The 13,485-nt window shown below is 42.1% G+C and overlaps 1 protein-coding gene across 1 annotated transcript; it reads right to left on the reverse strand.

The window, feature by feature from the left end:
• Window positions 1-6,270: 6,270 nt before the first annotated feature.
• On the reverse strand, window positions 6,271-13,037 carry paqr4a (progestin and adipoQ receptor family member IVa; the record flags this gene model as incomplete). The annotated part of the gene is made up of 3 exons (XM_083896830.1): window positions 6,271-6,704; window positions 8,871-9,089; window positions 12,764-13,037. 3 exons carry the CDS (start codon window positions 13,035-13,037, stop codon window positions 6,271-6,273), a joined length of 927 nt encoding a protein of 308 aa, XP_083752956.1.
• Window positions 13,038-13,485: the final 448 nt, after the last annotated feature.

The raw sequence follows: 13,485 nt of genomic DNA on the forward strand, positions 1-13,485 counted from the left end.
TCAACACAGCAGCTGCAGCTGTAGCTGTTTGAAATGCAGAACGTGACCGAAACCTAAAAAGCCTTATTGCTACCTTTGTCTTGTACAGAGGAGAAGAAAAACGAGGGTCTACAGTTAGAGATGCTTTCATATATAGATGGCTGAAAGTGGTGAGGAAGCTTCATGCAGAATTTCATCCTCTGCCATCAGGGAGAAGGTTTACTTTCTACAAGAGACCAAAGTTGAATTAGTTATTTTTGCACACGCACTAATTAGTGATAGTGAATTTGACCTCTACATTTAACCCATCCTTATTACACACAAACCAGGCCCAGGAGCAGTGGGCAGCACTTGCTCTATCCCCCACACAATAGGGGATTGAGTGCCTTGCTCAGGGACACGCCACCACAGGATTTGAACCAGCAACCCACGTTACAAGCTCATGTCCTTTCCTCCTACAAATGATTTCATTTGTTCCTTCAGCAATGTCATGAAGGACCATCAGTTCTCCAAATGCAACTCTTGTGGACACTGGTGCATGCAAACCAAATTATAATGAAGACCTTCAATTCAATTCTAACTAAAAGCTTGCCCGAGCCTGGTTTAGTGCTGATGTCAGGTTGTGTCCATTTCACTTAGTGAGACTGTCAATGTCACTGCAAGGACGTTCAGCCTTGAACATACGTCTGTACTGAGTGAGTGAGTACAGAATATGGTGCTTTCACCTGACACAACGCCAACAGACTAGACTGCTACAGAGTAACCATGGTAATAAATATCTATCTGGGCCAATTTTAATTTGTAATGTGACATAGTAAAACATACTGTATTGATCTATCCATCCATCTTCTACCTCTTTATCCTCCACATGATGGTCGCGGCGGGGGGCGGAGCTGGTGCCAATCCCAGCTGACAAGTCACCAGTCCATCACAGGGCCAGATAAACACAAACACCTGAAACAAGAATTCAAATTAATACACAGAGAGGAATGAATAAGGATCATGAGTTGGCTAAATAATGAACTCTTTAGTGGTAAATCCACCCAGCTGGTAAAAGACACTGTAGCCAAAAATGATCACAAGCTGCTACTAGAAAGAATCAGGTGGTAAATCTGGCAACATTGTCTTAGCTTCAACTACAACAATAATAATAATAATAATAATACAATTTATTTGTTGGCACCAAGGTCAAGGTCACCATCACAGATTAAACAACATCTCGGAGAGCAGAGAAACCCAACAGTTCACACAATGAGCAAGCACTCGGCCTCGGTGGAGAGAAAAAAAACTCCCTTTCAACAGAAGAAGAAGAAATCTCTGACAGAACCAGACTCAAAGATGTTCAGTCATCTGCCTCGACCGGTTGGGGTGAAAGGAAAAATGGGGGACAGAGGAGAGGTGGGGGACAGATGGGACAAGATGGCGATGAGGTAGAGACAGAAGAAAATAGTATCCTGCAAGACGAGGACACAGAGACAGGAAAGGAAGGAAAGTCAACTAGGGAGAGAAAGAACAAGGTTAATGACAACATGACTACCTAATAACAACACAAAAGACTTCAACAAGGTAAACAAAAACAAAAAACGAAAGAAATAAACGTACTGTAGGCAGTTATTTTTAAAAATATAGACTTCAGTTTATTGCACAATCGTTGCTGGAGGAGTGTGAGAGCCTGTCTGTTACACAGGACACTAATGTTGGACAGATCTAGAAAAAAGGGGACAAACTGTGTGTGTGTGTCTGTGTTCGTGCACACAGACTGGACGATGAGGCACTCTTGAGGATGCGATCGGCACCCCCGTCTGTGCAACGGGAGAAAGTTTAACGGGGGACAACATACAGATTTCATGCTTGTGTGTGTGTGCGCGCAGAGCCCACACACACACACACACACATTTGTACATACATGGTCTGGAAATATATATATATATATATATTAATTAACAACTCTGCAGAGCAACAACTGCAAACCGGCCGCGACAGCACCACGAGCTGTCTGTCAGGTTCGTTTGGCTGCAGTATGGCTACAGTAATTCCTGCATCAGTGCGCACGAGGCTCCACAAGATGGAGCCACACTCGCTCCTTTGTCATTTCAAGAATGCCAATAAATAGCTGATATGACTGAAAACGATAACAGACAGACCCTCCAGAAAACTCCCTTCATCCTAAAGCGAAGGGCTCGTCTCCTTATCTGTACATATAGACCAGTGTCATTATTAGGCTCCACAGAATTACAGTAGTCATTATAATCAGTATATAACAGTGCAGGTAATCCATTATAAACAGGTTGTTAACAGGCTGACCGGCACCTGTGTTATATTAAAAAAACCAGAAATTAATTTTGTTAGCAATGTTTTCATAGATCATGTCATTTTTTTTTATTTAACAGACAGACAAAAGGACAAAGACCAATTTTTCTGGCCAGGTTCCACTGCAGTCACATGGTTTCAGAGACTCCCTTTAAACCTCCCCATCCTCTCATCTCCAATCTGTGTATCAGCTTCACTCGGAAATTTGTGGTAGAAATTATATATGGCACTTTTTTTTTTGGGGGGGGGGGGGGGGGGGGGGGTTTCCCCTCCATCTGATAAAATTGCTAAAAAACGATAAATGGAATAGCTTAACTAACACCACATTCTAAATTATTATGCAAAATTGATTTTTCTCTGATTTTCTGTCGTTAGAGTATAATTTGAATGTTTTTGAACAAACTATAACTATAGGTTGTAAAGAATTGAAAATTGTCATTCGTCATGTTGAATTTGCAGCATTAGGAGGTCATATTTACTTAAACCAAACGCTATTTCAATCAAAAAACACCTTCACAGGTCAAGTTACATTTGAACATAGGACCCCTTATTTGACAGCAGCTTCACAATCCTTGCATCCATTGAACTTGTGGGTTTTTAGAGAGTTTCTGCTTGAACGGCCTCCCACCCTCATACATCTTTTAGTCATTTGCATCGACTATTTAGGAAAATCAGAGAAAAATATCACTTGCGTAATACTCTGGAAACGTGGTGCAAATAAAACATTTACCTGATTCAATTCAATTAGCATTTTGTGTCTGCACTGCAGTTTTTTTTCAATTACATGTTAGTCTTAGTGGCCCGTTTGTCAAATGGCTGTGAACAAAAACATTGTTTGGTATCAGCGAACATCGGTCTACCTCTACACTGTCACACCGTGAACAGACAGCAAAAAATGGGGGCAGGAGGAGGTGAAATGAAGTCTCGCAGCCATGCGTCACACAGCAGAGGTCAGGCCTCGGTTGTTGTTGTTGTTGTTGTTGTTGTTGTGGCTACTGTTATGGCACCCTGAGAAGTGTGAGACCCAGGATGTTTGGAGTGACAACCTCCATTACAGCGGATCAGAAAGCTGCTTTGAACAGACACAAACCGACTTCACTGTTACGTATCCCTCGGCTGATAATGCATAGATAGACCAGTGGTAGTCACGAGGTATTCACACGCCTGCCAAGACTCCCCGCGATGGCCGCAAACGTCTTACCCATGTGTCCAAAATAGCACTTACATTTAAATGATCGAAGTTGGGGATGGGGGTGGGGGGGGGGGGGGGTCACATAATGTCAAGAGCCTACATTAGCACTCAAACCAATTTTACATACTTATGGAAATAACTAAGCAAACAGGCATCTTTGATATTAATCTGCTGTTAATCAGTACGGCGCTGCGTCTGCTTCCCTCTCTCATGTCCCACTTTGGCTGTGAAAGAGAGCAGCAGCTAACGACTAATCCAAGGTCTTTCCTCAACATACGTATCAAAAAGGAATAAAGGTATTATCTCCTGCACTGCGTGTATATTGGATCTACTTTAATGTATTTACATGTATTTATACGGATTTTAAATATGGTTCAAAATTGTCATTTACTTTGATTCAAAGCCCTTTTTTTTCCGAGAACAATGAGCATGAACAGTGCAGTTTGTTTGACAGCGACACATTGCCGCCAGCTCCAATCATCTTCCTTTACTGGTGACCAATAATAATTTACAAACTTGACATCATGTGCTATTGAAGAAAACCTTAAACTAGACTTTGAGGTTGTTGAATCCTCAGAAGAAAACGTTTCCTGACGTTATAAAATAAAGTGAGAGGGTCATTTCATTCAAGAGTTCTTTTGGCAAACGTTGGAGTTGCCCCCTGGTGGCCAACTGCTACTTCTGTCCTTACTTCCTGGGCTCAGTTTCATGACTCAGTCTATATGGGGCCTGTGTTTGGCTACAGCGAATCAGGTAACACTAGCAGCTACTTTCATGCATTGTGTCAGTTTCATTCAGTGGCCAATAAAACATTAACTTTTACATTGTACCACGGTCGTCGTCGGTAAATATTCAAGAGAGGAGACGTACAGGTTCAAGGCCAAGGGTGGGGCAGTGACGGTGGAAACTGATGACGATAATGTACGCGATAACGAACTGGGAAATCCCTCTTCTCCTTTATGAGTCACTGTGTGAACACGCCTCACATACACTGCTCATTTGGCGAGATCGAGTGCAGGTGACTGGCAACGAGTCAGCGGGCGGCTGCGACTGTTGGCATGAAAAACAAGGACTGTTTCTTTCCTAAGGACTGAAAATAAAAATCAGGCTTTGACATTTTTGTGCATAAAGGAAGAGAGCGACGTTTCCTTTTACTCTAGAGCAGCAACTGAAACAAAACAGCGGAGGAGCCAAAAATGATCGTTACCATTCAAAAACAAAAAGAAGTGCGGTTACTTACACGCGGCAACGCGGTGAAGGGGTTCATTCCTGCTCAGTTAGGGACATAATGAGCGTCTGTATCCTCTGGTTGGCCTGATAAATAGTGCAATAACATAAATCCAGCTGCAGCGCAAAAGCAGTGCATATTCACACAACAACAAAGTATTAAGTGGCAATAAGAATAAGAATAATAAATAATGTAAACCATCAATATTTTTGATGTCATCCAAATAAAGTAGAGTGTGTTCATTAAAGCCGTCTTTGGTAAAATGAACAGTAACATCCTCTGGGGAAGTTATTTTAGACAATATTAACATGTGACCAATTTTCTCACTTAAAAAGCAGAGACTAACCGTAAAAGCTTTGCACAGCAGTTCATTTCTGACCTCTACTTTGATCCGTCAGCCAGCGATGTTGCACAGAAACAACGCTTTTCAAGGAGCTAACGGAAAAAGCAACAGTGTGTTCCTTAAACAATGTATTCTGTGCGTAACATTCCAATAGTAATTTTACAGTGTAAAAACAACTTACAGTTACGAGTTGGCAAGTGTTAAGTGTCTACGTTACGATGCCATGTACACAAAGTACCAACCCAGTGTTAAAAACAACTGTTATCTTTCTTATCTTTAAAAACGTACATTAGAGGGAGAATAAAACAAATAAGATAAAAAATTGTGTTGAAAAGCCTCCTTTCAGCTCAAGGGCCGTCATAAATATACATGAATAGTTTGGCCAACAGTAACGCCCAGCAACAACGCCGCTTTGTAAACATGTGCAATTCACTTTCCTGACGATAAACGCCTCAAGTTCAGGCTGCAAACAAAGCTGATAACACTGACTGTCGACTGATTCTTAAAGTGTGGCACAAGACACCCAGAGTGAGTCAACTCACAGCCAACATTCAGGAGGAATGAACCCCTCTGCCACACGTCTGCGTCTCATCGTTACGCTCAAAAACAACAGAGGGAGAGAGGACAAACGAGTCAGTACAACTAGCACAGATGGACAAAACTCTACGAACGCTCTGTGCAGCACTTGCACTTTGTCCATGTCGTATAAAAATATAGGTGTGAGGGAGTGCGTTTGTTGTGTATGAATGTGTTGCATAGGTAGCAACAGTGACATCTGAAGGGACTTCAGCACATGATATCGTTCCACTGCAAACTGTCATAATCCATGACATCAGCTAACGCTCAAGTAGAAATTAGCAGTAACTTTGTACTTGAGCATTTGTCAAAGACTTGAGGGTTTAATCCTCATTAAGCACATCTTAAAATAGTTAGTGTGTGTGTTCATGTCTGTGATAAGTGAGTGTAAATGCTTGTGCGCGTTACTTGACATACATCTGCCTGCGTTCCCAGACAACGCAGAAATGGACGGAGATATGAACATTCTGAGTTTGAGTGTACGAGAACACATGCACACGTCATCTTCTCACCTCGCCGCATCACCTCCTCCCCTGATTTCCCCTGCTTCCCCATCTCCAGAAAACAACCCCCTCCCCCATGAAGTCCTTCACTGTTACATCCCAGTGCTCCTTGTGTCAGGGGTGGGGGCTGCAGGCGGGGTCAGTTAGAGGGACAATTGTAGCTATTGATCCACAGCAGGTCATCCAGCACACCCCAGTGTAAGTAAAGGATGGAGCCCACCACTAGAACATGCATGATCTGGTGGCTGTTGCACCAGTAGTCAAAGAGACCCGGGCGGAAGCGTTCTGGGATGCGCATGATGTTGATGACCCCGCCCAGCACAGCCAGTACATCCATTGTGATGAAGTTGCGTAGAGAGGTGGGGCTGCCGCCGCCCACGCCCGCCCAGCGGAGCAGGAAGAAGGAGAAGCGGAAAAGGGCCTGCCAGGCGAAGGAGCGCAGCCGGCGAACGCTGCTCCGCGCCGTCACGGCGCAGTAGATGGCGTGGGAGGACAGCAGGATGTAGACGACCAGAGCAACGGTGCGGATGAATGGGTAGCACAGCAGAGTGCTGTAGACAATGGGCAGAGCCCCTGAGAAAGAAAGAAATCACACAGTGACGTTAGCGCAGGGACGCGGGACGACAGTCGACAGCAACACAAAGCCTGACATTAACCAAAACACAGATGTTCAACTGTCTGAACCTGAATCTTTTTATTGAAAACGGACAAATGGGATAATAGTTTACACATGTCTCCATGGTGACGGGTCCAACCATAACCGATTACTGTTCTAATAATCGACATTAAACTCTTGTTTTTTTTTGTTTCGACTGAAGCATTTTTGTATTGTTGTCATTAAACATTAGAGGGAAAAAGAAAAAAAACAAGAGCCAAAACAGCAATGTGGTCCAAAGATGGTCGGTCAACGATGTGTAAAAATGTGAAACTGCAGATTGTAACAATGAACCAAACTTCTCTGCTCCCTTTCACGAGCATGTCAGGGAACTACGGTGGCCTTAACTTACCAGAAAGGATGTTGTCAAGAGCTGAAACAATCAAGTAATTGATTACTAAATGAATCATCAACTATTTTGATATTTGATTAACTGGTTTGAAGCTTTTTTCATTATTAAACCACGACTTTTGATTGTTTTAGCTTCTTAAAAGTGAATATTTTCTGCATTTCTTTGCTCCACATAACAAAGAAATCATTAAAACAGAATCATTTTAGTTTGTGTACACCATTGGTGTCAAACTCAAATAAGCAGTGGGCCAAAATGTAAAACTTGGACAAAGTCGTGGGCCAACATTGACATTCATTCACCTCATTGAAGGGTCGGGCTGATTTTGTGATCTCTGCTGCCACAATAAAACTAGCCTTTACAGTAGCCTCACTTTGTGATGTGGCTTTTTTGAACATAGTCTGTTGTGAAACCAAACTTCTTTTCATCTTTTCAACTGTACTTGTTGTGATGTTTTGTATCATAGTGGCCTCTCTCTAATGTTGTACTCCTTGGTTATAGCCACATTGGCTTCACATACAAGACAAACAGGTCTGTCTTTTACGTATATAAACATACATTCAGCCTCCCACCTGTCATTTTTGGGAGGGGTGGCACGGTGCCAGTAGTAGCATAGGGACACTATGACTGCTGTCAACAGAGCCATAGTTCGTGCACTCGCGGTCTGCGCGGACGCTGTATACCGGCCTGAGTAATCATTTAGTATGGTTTCGTGGGCCAAATTTGGCCTGCGGGCCAGAGTTTAACACCCTTGGTGTACACATTTCCAGGTTTGACAAACACCGATCAACCATTTTTTAAATGATTATCTGACATTTTATGGACCAAACGATTCATTGAGAAAATAATCCACAGATTAATGGACTACAAAATAATCTCTAATGTTGTTCTTCAATTGTGGAATAAGCTTTGGCTTCAAACCATAAAAACATGGTCTGGCTGCTGCAGACTCTTGGCAGCACAGGATGGCAGACTCCATATTGCTTGAAGTATATAAAAGTCTCATTCTAATTTTTGAATCCAGTGATCATTCATCATCAACATACCTCTGGGTAGAATATTCCATTTCTAGCAAATAAACCCTCCCACATGTTACACTCTAGACCTTTAATCAGGAACTAAATGCAGAATCAAAATAAAGTTCATTGTTAATTCTCCCTGCCAGAAGAATCTTCCGTATTAAAAATATCTTGCAGCCTGTGCTTTTTGAAATTGGCCAATACTGACAGCAAGACGTGTGGTTAAATGTGGGAATAAGAATTATTCATGTGGCCCACACAAGGTTCATTGTTTATTCACACTTGACAAGCCATTTTACATTCATACTGATTCTATAGGATTAATGTGCAGTGCAGTGCTGAAGTACCAGCTTTCCAGTCTTACATCCTAAAATTAATAGTAGGCCCGTCTAGAAGTTTGCTCAAAGTACACGCAGTAGGAGTTAGGAGTTATATAAATGTAAAATAATGCACTTGTCATACTCACTTATATTAAGGTAATACAGGCAGCGTGCAGGGATCAATAATAATTTCAGAACTTGGATCGCTGCTTGCACTGGCCAAAGCATGCACTCAAATCAATACAGGTACACCTCTAAGCAAAAATACATCCAGGGTAAATCATTAATGATCAATGAAGCAAAATTCCACCCATAAAGTAAAACAGACGGGGCAATAACGGAAGGGCCAGCTGACCACGAATCAGCCTCTGTTCAGAGGAGAACTGACTCACTCACCCAGCGTGTTGATCATGCAGATTCCACACACGTCGAGCTTGAGCAGGGTGTGGTAGACGGGCTCGCCGCCCTCGTGGTTCATGAAGAGGTGGTAGAGCACGGAGCCCAGCTGCGGCGACAGGCACGCCAGAAAGTGCACCACGCCCAGCCACGTGACGCTGATCTGAGACCAGGGGATGTTGAGCGGCAGCAGCACCAGGAAGCAGAGCAGCGGAATGCCTGCAGGGTGAAGACAGAATAAACGCATTTATTCCATGTGTTTGGTCAATTCACCACTGACAATGACCACATCACACAAGTCACTCGTAGTTTTTTGTGATTATTTATTAGGGTCCGAGTTAGAGATAGATCGACATGTTTTTTTTCAGGGCCGATACAGATTATTAGTAGTCAAGGAGGCCGATAACCGATATTTGGAGCCGATATTCATTTGCAATAAAAGTAAAAATATTGGCTTCAAAATTTTGAATAATACAAACACCAACACTTAACTTTAAAGTATAAATGCCTTTAAGCATATGTTTATTAAACAGCTTTTCAGATTTGAAACATTTTTCAATCTTAGACAATAGACATCTTTGTTTTAAAATTCAAACAAAAAGTGCAGGAAGCTCCCAGGCTCAGCAGTATGTCTTATAAAGTTAAATAAAAACTTAAACAAATAAACTCCCAAAAGTTTTCTACAGTAAGTAAAGTTTTCCAAAATGTCAATATAACTGAAATGTTATTTTATCTTTCACGTATCTTTGTTTTAAGGTCAGCAGCATCTCTTATAATGTAAACTGGCCAATGCTGATATGACGAATATTGGTGCCGAATTATTAAGTGCACGGCAGTGTATTTATTTGTAGTGACAGACCTTAAGTATTGTTCAATAAATGTTTGTTTAAGTCAACCAATGTTGTGTACCACGTGTTATTATGTTAATCAGTTTTAGTTTAAAATGTCAGGAAAAGCAGAAAAATGTTGATCATGTTCCCTGAACCTTACATAGATGATGTTCTCAAACGTCTCACTTTGTCCACGAACCAAAATTATTCTCCATTATAGGAAGTAAAGAAACTCAACTCTTTTTTATCTCAAATTTAAGATGCGGATAAATCGATAAAGTTATTAATTAATCAATCAGACAGACATATATAATCAGCCACAGATAATCCCATATCTGTTGACCTCTGTCTATAAGTACTACATACATGTTTTCAATAAGAACAAAATAAAAAACACACATGCGCACCCTGTGAGTGACAAGAGAAAAGGCCTGAGGTAACACACATACATGACCCTCAGCTCGGAAACTCCAACATTAGACAAAAGCAAATGAAGGTGTCATGTTTATTTTGACGGATTGTCTCGCTCAGGACATTGTGTTGCCTGTGGACGTTTGTGTTTCACGCCACACAAAAGTGAGCAGCAGTGACGGTGTACTGTGTCTCTTTTTGTCCACAAACCAAAAATGAATCACTTTTAATGATTTCTTTCATACACGGAGCAAATAAACCACAACATATCCACATTCAAGAAGCTGAAAAATCAGACAGTTTGTTTTAATTATTTAAGAAAAAACAAAAAAACAACAACACTTAAACATAATTCACTGAGTTTTGAATAGTTGTTGATTTAGTAATGGATTAATAATCAATGCATTGTTACAGCTCTAATGCAGACGTAAAGCTTTCAAATGTTCTAGATTCAGAATGTTTTATGTCTACACTGAGGAGTTGCCGTCCTGTGCCAGTTTTGAGATAAGCCAGAACTTGATATTCTTCGCTAATCCAGGCATAAATATGCTGTTGAGGTAGACCGTAAAAATGTACCTTCTCAAACTCTGCTACTGTACTCCAATGTTCTTGTTCAGATTCTCTCACAAGGAATCTCCAGGAATTAATTTCTTGGATTTTACACAGTGAATTATATGAATTCCGGCCAGGTAAATCACACATCTGTGCACAAGTGTCTTCTTCATCAGCTTCAAAGCTAAAAGGAAGGACTTAAAAGTCCTCTGTACAGTAAGGAGGGAGGGGGGGGTGCTCACTGCTCACTGCTACACGGGCAAAAACCAGACTGTGAAATTTGATCCACATACAGCTGTTACGATCATTTATCTCTCAGCGACATATATATCCCACTCTCCTGCTCTACTTTTTTTTTCTGCTCACTCTGCCTTTCCCAATGTCAAGGCGTTTGTACCAGCCAGGTGAAACAGGAAACACTATTAACTGTGACACAGCTATTTTAAGTGTGTTCGTATCAGTTTTATCCCTGAGTTTAAACTATGTTACTGGGCTGAGATGATTGTTCAGATAACCACTATAGTGTATGACTGGTTAATTAATACTCTGTTTGTTTTCACAGTTTTTTTTTTAAAGCGATCATTTAGACAAAAATGTGTGATTACGTGCTGTGTTTCTTGCGTCAGATATCAGTGAAAACTGAAAACCTTTGCGTTACATTCACAGCATCTGAAGAAATGTTATCAAGCTGTGGGAAACTGTGATTTTGTGTTTTGTTTCGCAAAATAAAATACACAGATTAAGCTAAGAATCCATCTGTCGATGTGTTGGCTTTGAATGTGGCATTGTTGTTGGTGTCAGACGGCCTGGTCTGAGTATTTGAGAAACTGTCTGTGTCCACTCATACGTGCCTACTTTATTGCCTATTTTCCTCTAAATGGGAACATCACTCACTCACTCATCTTCTAACGCTTTATCCTCTACATGAGGGGCGCTGGTGCCAATCCCAACTGATATAGGGCGAAAGGTGGGGTACACCCTGGACAGATCACCAGTCCATCACATGGACACGTATAGAGACAAACAACCACCTATGGTGTCCTAAATGGGAACATAACTTACAATATTGACATCATGTGCTCTTGAAGAAGACCTGAAATTGGTTTCCGAGACGTTCTCCTCAGGAAAATGTTCTAACGTTGTAAATCAAGCGAGAAGATGTCACATGTTTGTTGTATTTAGGAATATATCACCGTATATAATAGACGTGAATTACTGCCAAGCCCTACATCTTAGGTATGTAAACTATCTCTGGAAGCAGAACATGTTGACTCTTGAAGCAGATGGCCTACAGCAGCAGAAGACTACACACTTTATTAGGTACACAAAGTACCTAAAGAAGTGGCTGGTGTGTAGAGGTGGGAATCACAGCGCACCTCGCGATACACGATACATGGTCCGCGATGCCAATAATATCATGATGATAATTTCTGCGATAATCGATATATATTGCAAGAAAATCATATAGTGATGCATCGCGATGTCTGTCGAAGTGAAAAAAAACAAAAAGTTAACGTGAAAAAAGTAAAAGTGCAGGATTATTCTTTGTGTTCACGACACAGAGAACAAAGTGCATAAAGGCTGTGTATTGAACGTGGACGGGAGCATGTCTTAACTTAGCTTTCTCTGCCATTATCCCGCAGTAAGCTCCCTCTTCTTCAGCCACCGCGAGGACACATCTAGAAGTGGGAGTGTTTACTTCATTCAGCGACTCAATTTGATCATTAAAATATCGATATTTGCCCTGGCGTATCGATTATCGTATCGCACGATACATCACCAAATTGATATTTTTTACCCACCCTTCCTTATAAGTGTATATGTACATAACTCTGGAGGAAATACATGAGCAGATTCCTTGAAGTACTTCTTTAAAGGATGTATTTGGCCCTTAGCTGAGAGGAAAAGTGAGATGGTCTGGTGTTTGGTGACTTCACTGAAGCTTTGCAGGATTTCCAGGCTTCAGTGCAGCAGAGTCAGTTTGTCCTCTCTCTGCAGCTGCAAAGCACCTGACGTGGTGTAACCAGATATACAAATGTCACCTGCTCACGAAACTGATTTTTAATTCCCTGTGATTTTTCTATTATTTTTTTTACTCACCATGAGTGTAAATGTTCCCCAGCTCGTTGTGCAGGTAGAACAGGCTTCTGATGCAGTCCTGCACGGAGGAGATGGGCCGGTATCCCGTCAGGACGTATTTGTTGAACTGAAGATGTGGAGGTGAACTCGTCCAGTCCAGCAGCCTGGGTCCATTCAAAAATGCCATAGCAAACAGGACGGTTAAAATAACGCCGCCGAATAAGTAAAACGCGGACTGTACCCCGATGTACACATTAAGTAGGATGATTGCGACTAAAACCTTATGGGACACCATTGGTGTTGCCGTTTCTTCGGGGTCTTTCCTACTGTGCTGTTAGCCGCCTGGTTCGGCGCTAGTAGCGAGGAGTCTCTCGGCGCTACCCGGCGACGGTGTGACCGCTCCGGCTGTGTTTGCTCTGAGCCGCCGGTATCTGTACGTGTGTCACCCGCAGGGGTGGAGGCAGACACGGCCAGCCACATACATGCTGCAACCTGGGCGTATTCATCACATTAGACATGTAAGAGTGTACAAGTTGAGCACCTCAATGATAAGACCGCCGGCGGCGGTGTAAAGACAACATGTCCCCGCTTCTTCCCCGTTCGTCGTTAGCATTCCGCTGCTGCGGCTGCAGCGCGTCCCGGGCTGGGATGATGCTGTGAGAGCCGCCGCTGAGGCTCCATCCGACTCTAGATGATGCTAGCTTGATCCTAGCGGAGGACTAGCAGGTCATACCTGACTTACT

The sequence above is a fragment of the Microchirus variegatus genome, assembly GCF_963457635.1.
Source record: "Microchirus variegatus genome assembly, chromosome: 10".
In the NCBI taxonomy this organism is placed as follows: Eukaryota; Metazoa; Chordata; class Actinopteri; order Pleuronectiformes; family Soleidae; genus Microchirus; species Microchirus variegatus.